Source organism: Musa acuminata, chromosome BXJ2-6, assembly GCF_036884655.1.
Source record: "Musa acuminata AAA Group cultivar baxijiao chromosome BXJ2-6, Cavendish_Baxijiao_AAA, whole genome shotgun sequence".
Lineage (NCBI taxonomy): Eukaryota > Viridiplantae > Streptophyta > Magnoliopsida > Zingiberales > Musaceae > Musa > Musa acuminata.
In genome coordinates, this window is record NC_088343.1 from 33,746,850 (window position 1) to 33,769,668 (window position 22,819).

A 22,819-nucleotide genomic window follows, 5' to 3' on the forward strand; every position below is an offset into this window, starting at 1 on the left:
AATATATGATTTTGATATTATAAATATTAAAATTTATATTATAATTAAATTATAAATAATTTATTGCTTTCTCCCCACCGTCACTTGTTGGATGGCAAAAACCACATGCCCAAAGCAAACAGCGAAATCCATCTCCCTCTCCGCATCTCATCCAGTCCACCACCAACCCCACGTAGAAGACAAACATCCACCTCCACTACTCACCACCATATTATCTTCTCATTAGTTAAACATTCTTACTGTGTTGGGACACCTTTTGGGACGTTTTCGTGTTAATCTCTTTTTATGATATTATCCTACTTTTATTCCTTTGAGCGGCGAAAATCGATGTCATAATTTTGCTATTAATTATAATGATTTCAATGTAAAAGAATATTAGTCATTCACGAGCTGCGCACACTATCACTTGTTCTTCTTCTTCTTTGCTGGTTTCTTTAAGCTTCAACCACCACCTGATTAGGGAATTTTAGCAGAACAAGAAAGACAAGACATCATGTATGTAATCGAGAGTTGAATGATCGGTAGTAATTTGACTATTGAAAGGGCAGCGTGGATTTTGGAAGTTGGAATTGAAGACTAAATTTTCTTCAGTTCTTTATTGCCAAAATAGAAATTGAAGACCAACAAAAAAGCATTGAATCACAACAAAATAATATTAAGAAAGTTAAGCATTCAAACAGAGTTACATGGTTGGACAAAAAAACCAATTGAATTAATACCAACATGTATGTATGTGTAACCAAACCAAAATCTCCTTTCGAGTAGTATAATAGTATATATCCAGAGACCTTTTTCACAGCATGAGAGTTCTTCTAACTTTGGCATTGTATACACCTATCATTTATTCATTGTTTGATCTACCACTATTATTAGATGAGTATATACTACGTCAAGTGATACTCTAATACTTATCAGAAAAAGAAAAATTAAGAGGAAAACAAAATCACAGTTTTGTTTCCATAGTTACAATTTAATCTTGACGAGGATCCATTTATCCACTCTACAAAGATCGTTTATCCAAATTTATGAAGAAATGGATGGAGTCAATCCGATTTATTTAGTTATAACTTGAGATGATTTATATCCAAGAATATCATAAATAGTCGAACCTTTGCCTACACATGGATTTATAGGAAAAAAAAATAATTGTGCTTCAAAGCTTTCTAAGCTCTACAAAAGTACTAACAATATATATATATATATATATATATATATATATATGCAATTTGCACCGTTTTCCCGCCATCTCTCGATCGCCCTTTCCCTGCTCGTCTTCGACCTCACCGAAAAATCCGATCTTTATCGTCCCCTCCGCAATCCTCTCTCCTCCGCCCCTTCTCCCTCTCTTCTGCTCATATCCCATCTCTGACAACCCTAATGCTGAATCCTTCTTCGTCGACTCTCCCACCTTCGATCGCCTTCGCTTCCACGCGATCCAATCCTCCGTCTGCCTCTCTCCCCCGCGCGCACACACTCTCTCTCTCCTCGATGGGCTGCAGCTATTCCCAGCTCGAAGCCGACGGGGAGACCCGCTCCAGCCTCCGCCGGGTCCAGGACCAGCGGCGGCCGATGGATGGGCGGGTCTTCAAGGGCAGCTTCGTGTCCACCGCCAACCTCGTCCCCTCGGAGTGCTCCGAGGCCGGGGACGACCATAACACGACACAGCAGGCCCGGAAATCCACCTCTGCTCATGCAGCGTCTGGTGCGCCCAATCGAGCGCCGAAGCAGGTCCAGGAGTACGAGGGGAAGAAGAAGAAGAAGAAGGCAGGATCAGGGCCAGGGTTGAAAGACGAAGGCAAAGGTGGGAAGGCGGATGAAGAAGAAGAGTTTCCGGGATCGCCGAGCTTTAGGTTTTACACCGAGGGGCCATGGGTGAACAACGACTCCGCTGATGCCTCAGGTCACGGGAAAGACCAAGGTATCACCTTCTCTATGTTCCTGTCCTTGTTGCTTCTTGTTCTACATTCCGTGAATGCTATGTAGTCCAAGATGGAGAAGAGGTCTGATAAATTCCACTACTTGGCTTGGTCGATCATTTAGATAAATGCCGCAAAAGTACATTTTTTTTAGATGAAGAAAATGGAATTGATGTTCTGCTGATTGTTTGCCTTAGTTTCTGACCTGAAAGGGGATCTTTGTTATGAACCTTTATAAGAAATGCGTTGTTCTTTATTGCAGTTTCGTGTTTGTAGAAAAAAAAATCGAATGACAATTGTTTGCAAAAGAAAAGGAAGTGCTTATCTGTTCTTATCTGTTTTCATATTCATGTAAATTGGATCTTTTAGTATCTATTTTGATGTAAGAGCTTTCTTGCTGTACCTTTTCATCTTCTTGGACATTCTATAATAACTATTGTTCTGTTCTAAAGATCATTTGTCCTTGTCAATGTTTAGGATAAGACCGTCGTTTAATTTAGGACAAGATTAATCTAATAAATTGCACAAGGCTTTCTTTTCATCTGGGTAGCTGCTAAAATGACTGTCATTATTGGAACCTCAATGAGTATTGGGGTGTGTTTTTCATGATTGTAATAATTATAGTTCTATAAAACATTACATGAATATGTTTGTTAGGAATTTATGACATCTACACACTACATTACGATGTATTAGTTACCTACATGTTGTTCTGCTTTAAACAAGCATCACTGCATATTGTGTTGTCACCAATCCATACACACATACCTAGCAATCTTTGGCAAAATCTAGCATTCTGACTTGTGATAATTTTTTGCTTCAAAATATTTGTGAAGTGATCCAAATTAGTGACATTTGCAATGATATCCAAAGTGATACACATCTTCTTCTCTTAGAGATTTGGCTTCTTAAATTTCAAAAAGTAGTTTCGAAGCATACTTTACACTATGCAAGTTGCAATCATATAATATTCTGGATTGCTGCAGGGAAGACTGATGAGAAAAAAAGAAAATGATTTGCACCAAGAGGATGATAGCATCACATCCTCGAGTTTGAGCAAGGTATGCTGCTAATTTGCACCGCAATGTCATCTCATATCCACAAGTGTTGATTGAATGGAATGAGGAGTTATAAGGAGTGCTTTTGAACTGTCCATAAATTTCACATATGATCTTTGACTTTGTTGTTCAAAAGTGGTCAGCATATCTTATTTACTTACTCCAAATTAGAACCATATGCTCCAAGATGTGTTTATAATGACTATGGTTTAAATTACTACAAGGAAAAGGATTACCAATAGCACTCTTGTTTCTTACATTGGTTTTATGGACTTTTACAGGAGAACCTGAATGCCAACCAAGAAGGGAAGGAGATTTAAAGCTCTACCAAAGGGATCCAATGTTGTATATAATAGCGTGATGAATCCATGATAGTGAAAGCCCATCTTTTGTAAATCCCTATCCTTTTAGCCTTTTGAGGATACTCTTTTAGCATAACTTTTTTCTTCTTGTACCTCTTGGAAAATGAAGTCCCAGAGAAAAAACCTTTTTCATGTCATCGAACTGGTAGATTGCAGAAGCTTGTCTCCTGTACTTGGTGGTGTTGACTATTTCCTCGGTGATCAGAACAAACCAGGACCTGAAATTTGATAAGCGCTCCAACTATATTTTTTCTTAAATTTTGTCAAACATGTGCACTTGTGAGTCGTGCCTTTTCTCATTTGGTGTAGGAGACCTGAAAAAAAGGCTTATTTTTCTTTTGCATGCGATTTATGCCAAAATATTTTAAGCCTTGTCTCATGGCTTTGGTAAGACTCTAATATATTGCTTTGTATTGGAAAATATTTGTGTGAGAGATAAAACTAGAGATGGATTTGAAATTAATATGATGTAACAAAGAAATAAAACAGTGAGGCTTTGTTGTTGGTGATTTCTGTGCGCACTGAGGCTTTCTTTCCTCCGGTCTCCTTGTCGGTGTAGACATATGTCAACCACCGTAGCCCATCATGTTCCTTCTCTCTCTACATGACAGTATCATTTCGTCATTCACGGTGGAACCCATCTCATAGCGTGTATAATTCAAGTCGTTCGTTGCGTTAAAATCCTGCAAGCTTAGCTTTTGATTGGCGTCTAGGAATCCAAGTCTAAATTAATAATACCTCTAGTCCTATAAACTAATTTAACTATCCTTCCACATGAAACTAAGTTTGGAATGTTACAATAACAAGCATAGTATCTAAACATCTAAGCTAATAATTAACTCCAGATCGTGATATACTTCTTCCTATTCATATGATATCTGAGATACCATTTGTTTTGACCTAATCTTAACTCTGATCCATTAACTCAATGAATTTGCACAACTAATCCAACATGTTTTGGATTTTATATTTGTCCAATCTTTATTCATAAAACAGCAACATCATTGTGTAAGCTACCAGTGATCAGAACTGCAATATTCTAATGTGTCTCATACAGACCTCTGTTATCAAGAGACACACACACACACACACACACGCTTTATATTTGTATATGCCTCCATGACCAATAGATCTTTAGATAAATTTAGCAATATTGCTGAAATGATTTAAAGAGCACAGTTTAAACAAACAGTTGACATAAATCAAGATCCAATCAGAGTAGGGAGGAAAAGACTACATACAACATATGAATGCATCGATGGAATGTAAAAGAATAGCTAACAGAGAAGATAATCAAACATACAATTACGGTAATCATGTCATGATCTGGCAGCATTTCAGAAGAAAAAGTACCTTTTGAATGCACCATCAAGCATACATAGTAAGCATGACTTGGGAATTAACCGAGTCAATCTGAGGAATCATCAAAAACAAAAGAACCTCTATTCCAAAATTAACTGAAAGACCAACTTGAGCAATATCCAATCACATCACCACACAGGCATGAATAGATGTGCAAAATAGAGAGGTTATTTGGCCTCTCAAAGAAGAAACAAACAGAAAGCAGAACCTTTCAATCAAAAACGCCAGACTTCCACATTTACGAAGCACCAAAATGGTTGTGAAAATAATTACTAAATTAAAATGCCTGAACAGAATAGTAGTAAGCATATCAAACACTTGCATGTAAACTTTTGAATTACGAAACTTCAATCTATTTTCCTTTTTTTTTTTTTTGTCTCTCCTGTTTTCTTTCAGCATCTATACTTTTTTCCCACCATCATCGAATGTAATCAATCTTTTTTTTTTCATCTTTTTTATCCATACCAGCTGTTTTTCAATCAATTCCATTATGATTCTTTTTTCTTTATGTCAACCATTTTTTCCTCCATTGTTTTCTTCTATCAAACAAAGATCATGACAAACCTTTTCTTATGTTCTCTGTTTCTTTTTTTTTCTCCCTTGTAACTCCATTAAGAGAATATAAATGTCCAGTTGTAGAATAATTGACCAAAACTGCAAATCATCAATGCTGCTTGGATGGCATTCAAATCCTTTCCTTCTCTTTCATGTTCAAGTGCAATCACAATCAAGTGGAGCAAAACCGAAGATTATGCGCTATAAAAAAGTCGCTAGTGAAGCCAACAAGAAGACATTCAGTCAAAAAGAAACCATGGTGCATGAAAAGAAAATAAGGTAATTGATGATATCAAAGATAAACTTATTACTAGTAAAGATAAACTGCACGTCAGCTCTCTAGCCATCCTGATACAGCTACAATGTTCTATGGTAAGTGTAATCAAGAACAAAGTAACATTTGTATTAATATTAATCACATTTGCTGCTACTCAAAAGTAATCAAAAGAAAATCAGATTTGCAAAAGATACAGAGGAAAGCAATACAGGTGCCACCAGCTCAAATTTGCCTTAATTTGGCTTTTCCTCATAAAGGAATTCCATAGTTAAACCTGCTCCCACAACTAACAAAATGTGCTCCTTTGATCCAAATATTCTTCTCTATTGTCGATGAAAAAACATAAGTTTGGTGCCAGACATGCAGGGTGCATGCGGCAATTTTGTATGCGGAAGCCTCAATGAAAACAAAAGATAATACAGAGGACGACCTGTGCACAATGGAAAAAGTAGCTACTGAGTAATGAATTATTTGGTGATAGAAAAATCACGTAAAAAATGTTGTACAGCTACAAACAGCAGTGATAAACCAAACTAGTGAAAATCAAAATAATGATTCCAAGTTCCAACAACCCAAAGATACTCATTTATATTTTTTGTGCTGTTCCAAATCTTCTGCCAAATGACTACAACCAAAGGTGCATGATGTACAGCAACCAAAAGATGAAATTGCTAAATGAATACCCAATATGATTATTTGGACCTGTCAAGGTAGTAAACTGAAATCCGAAATAGGTTCTGTTATATTTCAGAGCCTTATTCCCTTTCAAGGAAAAAGTTTAACAATGAGCAAAATAGATTTGTAGAAATGTATTTCAAGCATGGAGCTTTGAGAGGCACATCCCAGCAATAGATAAAAAAAAAATTGCCACAAATGTAGTTTCTTGAGATACAAGTGACCGATGTGATGCTCCTCATTTAGCTTTTCATTCTTTCTGCATATAACATGTCTTTTATTGGAGAATGAATGACACAAGGGAAAAACTAGGATTGGATTAGGTCTACCAATTGACCAAATGTTGAGCCAAAGAAATCTGATAAAAACTTGGATGGACTACATTTTTTTGGATCAAATTTTTAACCTGGCAGCCCAAATTTCAATCCCATCCAGTTACCCAGCAGTTAACTGCATTTGATATGGATTGGCCCCAATCTGATCTAGTAATAATCAGAATCAGGACTAACCATTAGCTACATTACTTTGCATATATACTAAAACCATTGGGTATCGGTGATAGCTTCATAATAACAACAGAAGCCTAGACCTTCAAATTCCAGTCTCATGGGCAGTGGCATGTCTCATCTTTGCTGTCTCCCAAACCTTTCCCTCACATCTCCCTTCCCCTGCCCTTATCATTTCACAGGCAGAATGAAAGGGGCGGTGCAGGAGTCTTATCCCTCTTTCACACTCTCTACTAAAATAAGAAATCGCAGTTCTGGCACAGGTGTAGCAGGAGAAAATTACAGCGAGTATTCCTCTAGCTCTCTCCCTCTTCCTCTTCTCATCTCTTCTCTTTGTAACTTGTTCTTTCTTAGTCTCAAATCTCTTTTGTTACATTCCTGTGGAAAGAGCTAAGGTCTAGATGAATATCTGTTAGGACTAAATAGCAATCTGATAGTAACAAATTAGTTCCTACCTGAAGCTTGTAAAATGATATATTCCTGCTTTATACTTATTTATGATGTCTTGCATCTAGTTATAACTTATTCTAACTGCATACAGGTTGTGTTTAAAAATTCCTTTCTTAACTTCTTTAATCATTTATCATTTATAGATACATATTGCTGTAACTTGATCACATTGATCTTGATACTTCAGGGCTTTACTAAAACCATTTGTGCCAATTGAGATTGGAACAGAAACTAGGAATTCACTTATTGGAATCAAACTTACAGATTGAAAGCTACCATAAAAAGCCACATTATCAGCATAAGAATATTTCATTAAAACTATTGGACCAAAATGCAAGTACTGTGCTCAATGATTCTAGACTGAGTCCCATCACATAGAGGTACAAGAATTTCACCACTGGAAGCTGGTGCCTATCAAAGGACGTGCAAGAAATATTATATTACATATAGTTATAAAGACACTAGATCCCTGGGGAATCACTTGTCTTGGTCTCCTAAGTTGCTAGAATTTCATCACCTGGAGCTGGTGCCTTTTGGTGATGGGCTAGTAAAGTTTTGTTAGAGATAGTGAAAAAGGCATTAAATACCCAGAGAATCAGTGTCTCAGTCTTCTTACTGTGCTCAAAGAAAAAGGACAGCAGACATTTACTGTCACAAACAACGAATCAAATATTTGATAAGATTTGGACCTTAGGATTTGATCAAGGGTATCATAATAATGCTTTAACATACTGTACATGCTTGATCTAGTTAATGAAAGCACCAAATTATGTAGTAGCTATTGGCGTACTTCGTATATTTTCCTTATATTACTGCAGTCAATATGCTAAACATGACCTTAAGTAATGCAGTGCAAATATCTAATTAGATAGGACCTAAATACCTTAAATAAGAAGAGAATAATCCCTTTTGTGTTGTACTACTCGATAACCATAGGTGAAAATTTAATTAAAAAGCAAATGACTAATTACTCTATAGTCAATAAAATATATTGATTTATTTAAGTGCCAGAGATATCTTGTTACTAGGAATTTCTTAACATGTGATGCCTTGATTATTCTATTGGAAAGTAGTGGATCCCATTAGCCCCAACTCATGTAATTCCATATAGGTAGGACAATACCATTAGAAAGAAAAGAAAAACACACCCAAATTTCTAAAAGTAGGTGCTGCATAATCACCTGAGGAGTGAAGCAAATTATGGCTGCTAAACAGCTAAAGCATTTGGGATGATGATTACCAAATGACCACTAAAATCTAAGAGGACCAAGTATTACTTGCATAATATATTACAAATAAACAAATAGTGGTTCTCATTACCACTTAATGAGGCTATAATTGAGAAGAATGAACATTGTTGAATTCAAAATTGACTAAGCTAAATAGAACTGCAAACTTCTTTTAGGCTCCAGTTGGTTGGGTAAGGATAGAATAAGGCCCAAGACATAAGCCTTAACCCCGCCAAACAGATAAAACAATTTGAGGATAAGAGGGAGGACAAACCATCTTATTTCAGGATTAACTATTCCGAGGAGCAAGTGGAGTAAGGCTACTCCAATTTTTTGCTTAAAAGTCATTCGACTTTCACCTTCCTTTTCCCTTTTCATTATTTTCCCCATTTACCTCATCTTTTTCTGTTTTGTTTGCCCATTCTATTTAGTATGTCCATCAAGCATGGCCACACAATACATGGACAGAAGCATCATTAGCATGTCTTGTTATTAATGTAGATTTAGGTCATAGAACGCATCCAAGAGTAATCAAAGTCTGCAGCCAAGCATTGCGGTGCATTCAAGGCAACCACCATTTGCTCTTTATGGTAACCCCTCACTCCAAGTTTCTACCTCAGCTTCTCCTTCACAATTCATCCTGATGCAGGCGCTGATGCTCACATCCAGAGTATGCAGCAAGCATCAGAATGCTCCACAAGGAGGTTGTGGTGCTTGACTAGCACTGTTGTTAATTAGAACCTCAATGATTGTTGTCATTAGAGTTATGCCCAGTAAAGAGTTACTTGAATAGTATTTGTTAGTTAAAATTGTTTTTTAGCATGTACTAACAAATTTGTTTTAAGTTGTATTAACCAAGGTTGCCAAAGCAACTATATTATAATTTATAAATAAATAGAAAATATAGTTACAGATCATTTTATTCTGAACATGTTGATTGCAACTAGATTTTACAATCAACTTATTTGTTAATTACTACTAAGAACATCCAACGCAACTATGAGATTTGCATCTTTAAGATTGATATATCACTTCATGTTAATTTTAATAATGAAATAGTTTATTTACTTATCTATTTATTTATAACGAATTTTGTTAAAGCTATATGAACCACAGTTAATAACTATAACATAATTTATAAAAGAAGACTAAATATAACTTACAAATCAATTAAATATACAACTATAGACCATTTCCTTCTGAGCATATTGATAGCAACTAGATTTTATAATAAACTTATATGTTAATTACTGACTAAGCAGGGCAAATATGAAATTTGCATACTTATGATTGAAATATCTACTTCTGTTAACAGTTATAATGAAATAGTAAATTTATTATTCTGCTAATGACTACTAAAAATAAGGAAATATAGCCAAACAAAATTGAGCATAATTTGTTGGAATAGTTTATTCAATTGGAATAACTAATCCTATTCCATTATTCTTTGTTGCCAAACCAACCATGGCCTTAATCTGTTGGTTTAGGGCCTTAGGCTAGATAGGAAAACAAAGAGCAAGTTCTACATCTTAAAAAATAATTGCAGATGTTAGCAGACCAACTTAAACTATGGCCTCTTTGCATTTGATTCTCTATATGTATATGTGTGTGTAATTGCAGAGGGACCTCAGCACTCTTAAGGCCACTTTGGTCCAGCATGTTTTATTTAGCTTCAGATTCTACAATACTTCCTCTAGCAAATGTCAAAATCATTTGTTAACTTTAATTTTCATAATTTTGCTCAAGGAATTTTCAAACTCGTTCTCTTTAATTTTTCCACAAAATTTCATATTCCATACCTATGAAGAAAACTTTAGACAACTTAAACAATATATCAGAAGTTGCAAATAGAAACTTTTAACAAAAAAAAAAAAAACAAGAAGCAGATTGAATTACTTTAAAGATTAATACGTTGCATAAATCAGCATACCTCACTGTGCAAGATCAACACCCATTTTGTCTTTGACAACTGGAACATCAAGCCCAGGGTGATCCTCGCATGACAATGTATTGGGATTAGGATGGGATGTCCTTAAGGGAACCATGAGCACACCATTGTCATCACAATGTACATCCTCCAAGCCCCTAGAAGATGAGACGTCCATAACAGCAGTTACCCCAGAAATAGCAACATCTGCTGAACTTTCTTCAACTGGTGACGATATTACAGATGTCATTGGGTCATCTCGGATGTAAGCACTTGAACCACCCAGGAATCCCATAATTTCTTGACTGCCACAAGCTCTGTTAGAGTTACCAGAGTCACTCAGCCACATAAGGTGCAGATTATGCCCTTGCCAACATTTACCACCAACATAAGCTCTCTTTGCATTATCACATGAGATAAAAGTTACACGAGCACAACAATTTTCAGGTGTCTTCACTGCATCATTCTCACTTCTTTCTTCTGGCTCTTCTAGTACTACTGAAGTAAGATCACCAAATACTGAGAAATGATCCTGCAGAACAGCAACCTACAAACATAAAAAATAGATGTTAAATTCAGAATGGGAAACAGACAACTGGCATTAGAAAGCTTTTCTAACTTTCTGATGCAGTCTAGCAGTGAAATAGGTAAAATGCGATTCAATTGGAAGTTAGATTGAATCAATTGATGATCAGGTTGTGTCATATTGAATTTATCAAAACTAGGGCATGTCGTATTTCATACTTGATTTTAGTTTCTGGTTGGTTAGAAGACCTTAAAATATTGAAATAGGTACTTGGACAAATAGTCACCTGTCATATATTACTTGGTTAATTGTACCCCTCATCGAGAAAGATTAGAAGTCAAGGATTCAATTTGTCATTACCATGCAGATTGGCACTGTCAACCTAGGCATGTCAATTGTCATGGTCAGACATACTGTCCAGAAATACAAACCATGCCCATACACCACATGGTATGTGTCATGTGAATCTTGAAAGTACAAGGAATGATGATGCAGTCATAATGTACATTAATGGTTCATATCAAATCCAAACAATTTCTAAGCTGTCAGAATGATCCAAGTTTTGTACTATCTTTTACTATTCATCACTCCTTTCAACAAGAAAATCTTATGATTTATATTCATAATTCACAATATGGTCCTTGGAACTTATCAAACAGAGACGAGGACACATAATAAAATAGAAATCCAAAATAATTATTTATTGTTAAAATAATACTTCTAATGTAAAATACAATCATGTCGTGTGTGTGTGTAGCTGTGCAGGGATATACATATCTATATAAAAAATTTGTTTGTTGGTGTGCATAGTGAATATTTAAATGTCTGAGAAGAGAATTACATCTGTGAAATCAGCTGGCAGAGGAGGAAGAACTCTAAATGAAGTGGACTGATTATCTGGATTAGTCAGATGACTTGTCTCTTCTGTGTTGGAATTCTGAAAATTTGCTGCATTTGCTATCGTAGTAGGTGAAACAAGAACCTCCTTGGACTTTCTAGTTTGTCCTGTATTCTCAACTTCTTGTCGTCCGCCTGCAGGAGTAATTGGTGCTCTGGGTGTTCCAGCTTTTGCTGCTTCATTGCCAATATCCACTTTAAGCTTTTTAGATGTTTGTCCAGAGGCTACTTCACCCTTCTTAACTGTAATAGCCTGCACAGAGATTTCAAAGGTTTTGTATCCTATATGAAGGAATATAATCCCAATGATTACTATAACAATAGAGAAGTCAACTTGTCTAATTTTAATGGAAATGATTTTATAAAAAAAAATAAATCATGTAAAAAGAAATATTTAAATGTTTCAGGGTCCCTCTATTATACTTTAGATAAGTAATCCACACCCACCAGCCTCCCTGTAAAAGAAGCAAAAAGAAAATATTTTTTTGCCACAAAAAAGAAAAAACAGAATTCTTCCAGAATAAATAAAAGATATTCATGGGCAGACCACCACAACATTCTCACAGTAATACAAGGTTCTACTGCTAAAGTAACATTTAGTAAATATCTGTCACATTTGCCAAGACTACTAATAGATATGTTTATCAGGAGCTAAGAAAATATTACTTGTTTCTCAAATTTGTCTAATTGGCGACGGAATTCATCGCGCTTTTGGGCCAAAATTTCCTGCTTTTTGCGAAGTTCCTCTTTCAAGAGCTCCAATCCCTCTAGTTTCTTTGGCACTGGAGAAGCTATTTTTAGAGAATGTGGAGATGAAATTTTCAGACCTGGGACTGCCACCAACAGTTCAGAAGCAGGTGTTTTTCTTCCAGTTGGAACTGGAGAGTTCAGATCTTCTTTCTCTTTGTCATGTCCAGATGGACAAGATGGAAAAGAAGATCCCCCCTTGGAAGATGATGGAGGCAACTTAGTGCAAACATTATTTTTTCGAACATCATAAACTCTATCACGGTTGGCCCACCATAGTTTTATAAAACGGTTACCCATTACAGCATCAGGTGCTTCAAGGGCAGCTTCAGCCTCTTCCCTTTTAGAAAATTGAACAAAAGCTTTTTCACTATTCAGTGGAATATAGATATCAACAACTTCACCAAACTTCTGGAAGTGTGAAAGAAGAGCCTCCCTTGTGTTGTTCTTTTGAGGAATACCATGTACATAGAGAGTCCGTGAAGCTTTTTGAGACATTCTACCACTGTTACGACCAGAGTCCACATGCAATCTTGAAAGAGGCTGCAACTCTGTTGTTTTGTAACCCATGTCCTCAGCAGGAATACGTTTTTCTGGAATGACAGAAGTATTAACCATAGATTTCTCATTATCTTCTTTCGTTGCATCCGACAGATGACTTATAGAAGCCACATTGCTACTAGTCTTTATACCCATCTCTGACCTACTACCACGGCCAATCCGGCCCCAAATAGATGAATTAGTACTCTGTGAACCAATATTTTCCATGAAGACTCTGCTTGCCTGATCACTTTTAAAGCCATTAGATAATGTGAGACTCTGCTGAGAAGAAGAGTCTGCATTCCATAAAGGTTCATCATTGCTCAGTAAAGGAAAGCCTGTGCCAGATGTTTCTGGACACTCGTTGTTCCATAAAGGCTGATCAGGATCATATACATCTGCTTCAGCTGCACCACAAGCAGATGAAACTCCACTCAGCTTTAATGGATCATCAGACAAGATGGTTTTCCCATCTTTTGCAGGTATCAAGTTGCCGCCTGTGACGAGGCCTGAAGGTGCCCTAACAGAAGGCAACGATCCTGGCCCAGCTTGAATTCCCAGAGCATGTGAATTTGGATCCGAGACAGGAAGATTGAACTGAGAAAGACTCTGCAAATCATTACAGAAGATAGTTATGACTGGAAGGAAAAAAATGAATTGTATCATAAATTACGTATTAGCAGAAGTGTCTCAGAATCAATATTTCTTGCAACTAAAAACAAGCAGCCAGGTCCATACAAAAGTGATCAGACAATGAATGTTAAGATGGCACCCACTTTTTACCAAATAGTAAAATTTCAATGTGGCAGATGATGTGCAAAAGAAATTCAGATAATAACTTACCTGCACATCTTCAACAACAATCCGATTTACACCATGCTCCATTGGACACATATCCCCTCTCAGGCAAAATCCCTGTTCATCAAAGTCTCTGCAACGCAGACGAGGCATGCCCATATTGAATAATGGTGTGATTGTGGACTGAAGAGCCCCTTGAAGACCAAGTGGTTGGAGTGGATCCAAAATTCTACTGTTCATCCCAGGAACAAACCCATATGTACCCCAACATGCATTTTGTGAACTTGCAGCAGCGGGTATACCTGTACCAACAAAAAGGCTAGGGTGCGTAGGCAGTCCTTGTGAAACAACCTGTGATGCAAAATCATGTGTGTCAAAGGGGTTAAATCTGGAATCTTGTAGGCTCCGGGAAATAGTGCTCCTCCCTCTTCCTCTTCCTACTGGAGGGCGTCCTGTAGATGTGGATTTATCAAAGCAGGGACCAGTGTATGTTTGATTTGTCCTAGCCCGTGAACTAAAATCAGAGGAAACCCGCATTCCTGGTGTGAAGATAGGTCGTCGCTTCTCAAACTTTGAGGAAGCATCTCTCTCCATATTGATGTTGTTAATATTGTCATGGAACATTTTCCTACTCTCAAAAGGCTTGTTTCTTTTTCTATTAGTCTGCCGCATAGATAGTTCTTGAACATCATTATCAGACATATTAGGATGTGCCTCCCTCCTACGATGTTTATGGTTGCGATCATCATCATCATCACTAACTTCTCGGTCTTCAGAATCAATAAGTGGTTTAGAAGACATTGAATGATTTATCTCACTAGGCATTTGAGTTCTCAGTTGTCCATTATCGGCAGCAGGAGGCAAAGACAGCTCAAACTTCTTAATAATATCAAGGTTCTGACCAACGCTCACTATTGAAGCATCTTCAAGGGCCTGTAACATCCTTGTGAAAAAGTTTCTTGTACCTAGGGATATGGATACACTAGAAGATTATGCACCGACACATGAAAACAGAATGCCATACAAAAATTACAATTATTGAACATTTGTGACGAACAATAATGCAAAGAACTAGAATGGTTTGGCTATTGATAATAATTACTGAGAAAAGAATTAAAAGAAACTCTTAACACTTTAAAGTGATTTTTCCTTATTGAAAGAGAACTTTAACTTGTAACATTTTTCTTGACTAAGATATTATGATCATAAAGATAATTCCAACTTTAACTTGTGTCCTTAAAGTTTTTGTGATTAGAGACTATGGTTTCTATGTTGTTTTGTACTTGGTTGACTTATGTATCTTGAACCAAATTTTCATAAAGCAGTTATTGTTCTGTCCAGGTGGTCAAGACACAGAGTACATATACCATGTGGACATATATGCAACAACTTGCATGGTTCACAATTCACATTGAGATTATAAAACAAATAACTGTTTAAAAGAAGTATAAAAAAATATAAAATTAGACACATGAATAGTCTAAATAATACAGATTAACCACCTATTGTTTAGACCAATTCCATATTGACCACCTGTGATTCAAAAGCTAACACAGCACATCTAAAGCTAGGTTCCTTGATTCCTAGATAGCAGTCCAAGGGGTTAGTTCACTCTTGGCAATGCTCTGTTTGCTTTGCTGTTCTTTTTGGACACATCTGGCATGGGATTACCCTGTTCAAAGATGTTTTGCTAGTACTGTTACAGATTTGGGTGCTCATAAAATTTGAAGGTATGGAAAAAATGGCAATCAATAGAATTTTCCTAATCCACCCTTCCTGAAAGTAAGAATGTGAATCTTTTTCGTTGCCTTAGGGACTAGGAGACTGGATTAAGCCATAAAAGAAAACTGCTATGGTACAAAAATCTCACTTCTCGGTCTTTAGCCCCCTCAGTCACCATCAGGATTGCTCAATCAGTGCAATCTGATATGTCTATTTGCCTATCAGTTGACTTGAAATGGAAAGGGTTGGACCAAGGGGGTCTCTCAACACCTCTACTCTGATTTTCTAATTAGAAATGGATGGTCTAAGTCTAAGGATTGGCATCTGATTCTGGATCACTGTTCACTCTGTGGCATCCACAGAAAAATAGAGAGCACTTTCATGCCACCAATGACATGGAGGTTAATAAGGCATTTTAGAAGATTTGCATTTGACTAACAGCAAGGAATGTAATAAGAGCTAGGACAAGAGCAGATTCATGAACAGGAGCTAACATATAATATGTGAACAGACTAGCTTGGGACAAGCTCGCTTGCTTTCAAGAGTTTAACCAGTAAATGACAACTACCATCCTACTTTCTTGCTCAGAATGATTAACTAGCATAATAAGGTTTTAACTGGCTTACATGATGGGTGCAGTTAGTCATTGGTAATGTTAGTCCTGGCCTCAAAAGAGATACAGCATTATGAACCATTCGTAGAAGTGGTATGACACACATATGATGTAACAACTATATCACATAAAAGAGACATGTGAGGCATAAGAAAAATATAAATTTCAAAAGTGATAAATGATTTGATGTTCTAAAAGAAAAAAAGTCAAGGATCTAAACATCCAACCAAGTACTGGTATCAAAACATGCAGTACGATATATGTACATATCAGTTTTCTAATGATTTTATTCAATGATACCAGAAGGTATGACTCGGTAATCGGTATACCAACCTAACCAGTCTGGTAGATTACTAAATTACTATTGACCAATATTTAAATCTTCCATAAAAGTATTCATATAGTATGGTTCACTCAGATTTTATGTCAACCCGGCAAGATGATTTCACTGTTGGTGTTTCTTCCAGTCCACTAGAAAATTCCTTGGCCCCTATTGTACTCCAACTCAGTAGCTTCCACTACATGGCCAAGGTTGAGCCTCAGAATTTAACAGCAGAAAAGCCACCTGTAGATGTTAGCACATAATCATTCCAAGTACATGTCCAAGGTTGACCCTACTCCAACTCAGTAGCTTCCACTACAATGTCCAATGTTGAGCCTCAGAATTTAACAGAAGAAAAGCCACCTGTAGATGTTACCGCATAATCACTCCAAGTAGGGTTAATAATAGTCATGCAATTGTTTGAATCTATAGCCCATTGACTAACTTCTTTGTTGATTTCGCCTTGATAACATATTTGTGTGTTACCCAACTTATCCAAAACTCATTTTTGCTATCAGGGAGTTTCACTTGACAAATTAAAAAGTTTGAACCTAAAGCGAACCCTTTAATTCCATTATTCATTCTTTAGTTAGAAAGAAACCAAATCTTCCTACGTAGGATTCCAACTGATGACCAATTAGTTAAGAGCTGATTCTCTCCCACTAAGCTATTTAGGAACAAAGGATTTAAGTCCAACTTCAATTTAAACATTTATTCAGACTCAGTTGTTCAACCTTTATTAGGAACTCATATTCAACAAGCTCGGCTGTCTTTCCTATACATCCACAAAGGAGAACACATCGAGCAAGTTCAAGTTGACAAAACACTAAACCTATTAATCAAAAACACCATGGAGAACACCAAAGTTCACAAATCACCTAATTGACACCAAGTATAATCTTCTTGTGCTCCAGGACACCATCATAGAAACAAAGAATGTGTTTTAAAGGTCTCAAGAAGAAAATGATCCTAATTGACTGTTGTAGATTGCTAGCATGAAAAAATAGAACATTCTCGAATATCAAGTAACTGGCCGAGCTGCTAAGTTAGCCAAAGTGAAAATAAATGCTGCCAGTGAAATAGATCATACAAAAAGCCCATTAATTTACAGTTTCTAGTGGAAATATACTATTAATCCATTTAAAATCGTCATCCAATTCAATTAATGAGTCATCCATTTGAAAATGGGAATACAGACTTCATTAGAAGGACTTCTAATAAACATATATTATACCATTTAAACTTCTTACTTCCTCTATGAGTAAGAAAAAAATGGATGACTTGACGAACATTGACAAAACAACAAGTATTCTTAACCAAGGAAAATAACTCATGATAAAGTTAAGGGACATTTTGACCCCCCAAAAAACCATGCTCCATAAGTTTATTTCCTTTTAGTATCAAGCAAGCCCTGAGAGGGTCTCGTTGACTGTGATTTATATTTCATCTTTCATTACCAATTAGTTTGCTTTTCGACGTAAATTCTTTTTTGTTTTCATTTTTTTCCAATCAAGATGAATGAATCAATGCATCTATGCAGATCTCATTTATGGATTAATGAAATTGGAGCAGCACTTTGTGCCTCTAACACTCTGAGTCTCTTCCTTTTGTGTATTGCAATGGAAATCCTTTTGGTAGCATCTACTAATTTGGAAGTTAATTTGAAAGTCATTTAAACCCAGACATTTCTGGGACTCTGGAATTATTAGGTGATTTTCTAGAAATTATAGAGTTATGCTTCTAGTTACAATATGATTTTGGGTGGTGGTCCCGCTTATGGGGTTGAATCAGTATGTTTTAAGTAAAAATATTTGAATATAAATCACATCCTCCTCATATGTATCATACCAAATCTCATTAATTGAGTCACTTCTTGAGAAATACAAAACAGCTATTTCATACAAGAAATTTGTTCACTGATAATAATAAAAAGTTAACAGTGATTGGTTTGATGATAAAATAAGAACCTAGGTTATAAACAATGATTTAATCTATGATGAAAACATAAATTTTTGGATCAGTTCTCCACCTTAATGACAAAGATCCTAGCCATGGTTCCCTAAAATCACAAGGAGCATTTTTGACGAATCACCAAGATAATTGCCATGATCACATAGCATCACAAGTAGTTTTGAGTAATCACCATAATAATTGATGGCGAATAATTGAAAATTTCCATTATTCTATTGTTTTCTCCCAAAAAGATCAAGGAGACAACCAGACACGTCGTGTCGGTTTCTCCGAAGGAAGTCTACTGAAAAATTGGCATCTAATGTGCATTATTTTCTATAGTTTTTTCATTTAACTATTGGTTATAGTAGAGTAGACAGTAGACACTATAATCTTTTATCATTTTATCACAGATTGGTGCCCCTCCTCTCTCTCTCTCTCTCTCTCTTTCTCCTCCTCCCAATTTCGGAAAACTTCAACATTTTTTCTTTTATTTTGTCTGTTTCAGTAATATTTAATATCCCTATCTTTGGTTAATCTTTAAAACGTTGTTTATTATCTAAACTTCAACTCATAAAGTATAGCTAGCCCTAAACAATCTTATATCTTTTTATGACCACCAAATTTAACTTGTGTGCCTCTCTCAACATGCAATTTATTAAAAAAAGCAAGGTTCGTCATACCATAGCGTACCGCTTTGTCACGACCTTAGCTGGAATTGCTTAAGGCGTGAGGCACCCTTGCGGCCAAAACGCGAACTTAGCTTGCGTTGCCTAAATCGCGCTTCGCCCTTGCGATATTGCTCCGCAAAGATCAGCCCACTTGTAACCCGCAGGTCCCAAAGGACCTGTAAAAGAGAAAGTTGATTAGTTCGAAAGAACGAGCGACAGACAAGTCCCGACGTCTCACGAAAAGAGGGGAAGCTTTACAAGCAATTTAGCGAGCACATTGCGTGCACAAGAGAAAAGAGGGAGAGGGGGAAAAACAAGGGCTTTAGAAGGTTGAACGAACAGCTGCAAGCCCACAAACAGCTGCTCACCAAGTCCCGGGCGCGACAACAAGTTCCCGTCAAGGCAACGTGAGAACTTGCGAATGAGTGTTCAACGCCCAGTACTATACCGAAGCCCCATCCAGCCCTGTGCCACCCGGGGGGTTCAAAGGGGCTGAGATGGCTGACGTTTTGGTGAGCGGAGGCAGATTCCAGAAATCAGCCCGCGGCACACGAAAACGAAACTATTTTGGGCTGTTTTGGGGCTGTTTTGCTCGGTTCGATGAGCGGTCGCTTTGTAACGCTGCAGCTTGTTCGAACTTACATTTTTACAAGCAAAATGACTCAAAACCATGACAAAACAGGCTGTCAAGTAACTGTACATGTAGATGAGAGCGACGAATGATTCGTTGAACGGAGTTGTTGCGGGTGCGCGACGACCGTTCGTGACATTCTCCCCCACTTAAACTGTTGACGCCCTCGTCGACGCTTGTTGGTAGTTGTTGATGATCTCTTCTTCATGTCGCAGGGCATCTTCAGGCTCCCAACTGGCTTCAGTTCAGGGAAGCTTTCGCCACTTCACTAAGTACTATATCTGCTCAGCTCCATTGGGTAGCTTTATCTTGCGGTCCGCCAGAATGGTTTCAACTCGCTTCTCGTAGGAGGCTATGATGGGAGGTAGCCGAGTTGGAACACTTCGGGAAGCATCTTGCGGATCCGAGTGGTAGGCTTTTAGGTTGCTAGCGTGAAGAACGTTGTGAATTTTGAACCACGCCGGCAGCTGCAACTTGTAAGAGACGTTGCCTACCCTGCTGATAATTGGGAAGGGCCCTTCATACTTGCGCACCAATCCTTTGTGGACTTTGTTCCTAAAGAATTGGAGTGATGCTGGTTGGAGCTTTACCAACACCAAATCGCCAACTTTGAACTCTTGCGGTCGCCTTCCCAAGTCTGCCCACTTCTTCATCCTTTTTGCCACCTTCTCCAAGTAAGCCCGCGCAATATCTGCATTTCGATGCCACTCCTTTGCGAAATGGTAGGCTGACGGACTACTCCCTGTATACCCAATGGCCATGATGTGCGGAGTCAACGGTTGTTGTCCGGTAATGATCTCGAAGGGGCTCTTGTTGGATGTAGAGCTCCGCTGCAAGTTGTAGGAGAATTGGGCAATGTCCAACAGCTTCACCCAATCTCATTGGTTGGCACTCACGTAGTGCCAGTGATTTAAAAAGCGCTAGGCGCCAAAAGGCGCCAAGGTCCAAAAACGCCCGAGGCGCTAGGCGCTAAAATATAAAAATATATAATATAATTAATAAATATAATTATTTAAAATTTTAAATAAAAATATGCTATTAAATTAAGAAAATCTATTAACAATATTAAAAATTAATCATTTCAAATAAACTTAATATTAACAGTATACTGTATACTGAGCCTGCTGACTGAGAAACGAGGAAGCAGCGGCGAGCGGTGGCAGCGGCAGCGGCAGCGGCGAGCAACGGCAGCAGCAGCAGCAGCGGTAGCGGGAAAGGGAGCGGGAGGTGCGAGCAGCGACAGCGACAGCGTTTGCGAGCGGCGAGCAGCGAGAACAGGAGCGGCGAGCAGCGGGAGGCGCAAGCGGCAACAGAGGCAACGTTTGCGAGCAGCGACAGCGGCGAGCGGCGATAGGAGCGACGAGCAGCGGGAGGAGCGAGCGGCGACAAAGGCAGCGTTTGCGAGCAGCGACAGCAGCGAGCGGCGACAACGGCAGCGTTTGCGAGATCGGGATCGGGATCGGGAGTGGCAGCGGCAGCGAGTTAAGGTTGGGTAAGGGTTAGGGTTGGGTAAGAGTTATATCGGTTTAGTTGGTTCGATTGAACCAACTAACCAACCGAACCAGGACCGAACCAGACCTAAAATCCTGGTTCGGTCGCCTTGGTTTAACCAGGCGCTCGCCCGAAGCACCCAGTGCCTAGGCTCGGGCGAGCGCCTAGGCGACGCCTGTTTGAAGCGCGCCGCCTAGGAGATTAGCGAGGCGCTCGGGCCTCGCCTCGCCTCGCTCGAGCGCCTAGGCGAGCGCCCGAGCGCCTTTTTCAATCACTGCGTAGTGCCGAAGATATTGCTCCAGGAGCGAGTTTATCCTTTCAGTCTGGCCATCCGTCTGAGGGTGGAGGCTTGTAGAGAAGTATAACTTTGACCCCAACAATTTGAATAGCTCGGTCCAGAATCGTCCCAGAAACCGAGCGTCTCGATCACTAATGATATTGTGCGGGACTCCCCAATACTTCACCACATCCTTCATCATCAGCTTGGCCGCCTCCTCTGCTGAACAGTGTAGGGGAGCAGCAATGAAAGTTACATACTTTGAAAACCGATCGACCACCACAAGTATCGATCCGAGTCTCCCTACAAGTGGCAAGCTTGATATGAAGTCCAAGGAAATGCTCTCCCACGGTCTTTCCGGTACGGGCAACGGCTCCAAAAGTCCCACCGGCTTTCGCTGCTCCACCTTGTCTTGTTGGCAAGTAAGGCATGTTCGAACATATTCCTCCACATCAGTCCCAATCTTCGGCCAGTAGAAGGCCCTCTCCACGAGAGCCAACGTTCTGTGAATGCCTGGGTGTCCATCCCAAAGAGAATCGTGACACTCTTTTAAGAGTTCACGCCTCAAATTGTCTACTCAGGGAACATAAACCCTATTCCCTTTTGCGTAAACGAGTCTCTCCTGGACCCAAAATCGTCGTACCTTGCCTTCTTTGATGAGCTGCATCAGGATAACTGCTTGGGGGTCACTATACAGTCCATCCCTGATCCTGGAAAGGAAGTTGGAGTGCAACTGACTTGCTTGGCCTCCACCCTCCACTTGTGCGGCATTCACACGCTCCACTTTCCGACTCAATGCATCGACCACGACATTTGCCTTCCCAGGCTTATACTCCATTGTCATATCAAATTCAGCCAGGAAGTCCTGCCAACGCACCTGCTTTGGGGAGAGCTTCTTTTGAGTTTGGAAATAGCTCAGAGCGATGTTGTCCGTCCTCAGCACAAATCGCGAACCGAGGAGATAGTATCGCCAAACTCGTAGACAGTGGATCACCGTTGTCATCTCCTTCTCATGCACTGGATACCGCCGCTCGGTCTCGTTGAGTTTGCGGCTCTCGTAGGCCACCGGATGACCCTCCTGCATGAGTACTCCCCCAATAGCGAAGTCCGAAGCATCTGTATGGACTTCAAAAGGCTCCCCATAGTCTGGCAATTTGAGCACTAGTTCTTCCATAACAGCAGCCTTCAGATCTTGGAATGTTATTTCACATTTATCAGACCACTTCCAAGGCTGCTCCTTCAGCAACTCCGTCAGTGGGGTTGCACGCTTCGAATATCCCGCTATGAAGCGTCGATAATAGTTGACGAAACCAAGGA

General features: G+C 38.7%; 1 protein-coding gene across 1 annotated transcript in view; it reads right to left on the minus strand.

The window, feature by feature from the left end:
* Positions 1 to 5,536: 5,536 nt before the first annotated feature.
* Positions 5,537 to 22,819, minus strand: part of LOC135615318 (zinc finger CCCH domain-containing protein 27-like) — a 32,484-nt gene continuing 15,201 nt past the window's right edge. The window contains exons 4-8 of the mRNA XM_065113618.1: positions 13,871 to 14,790; positions 12,407 to 13,636; positions 11,685 to 11,993; positions 10,321 to 10,864; positions 5,537 to 5,960 (exon numbers count right to left, since the gene is read on the minus strand). Coding sequence (XP_064969690.1) covers positions 10,322 to 10,864; positions 11,685 to 11,993; positions 12,407 to 13,636; positions 13,871 to 14,790 — 3,002 coding nt within the window. The 3' untranslated portion in view covers positions 5,537 to 5,960; position 10,321. The remainder of the gene's footprint in view (positions 5,961 to 10,320; positions 10,865 to 11,684; positions 11,994 to 12,406; positions 13,637 to 13,870; positions 14,791 to 22,819) is intronic.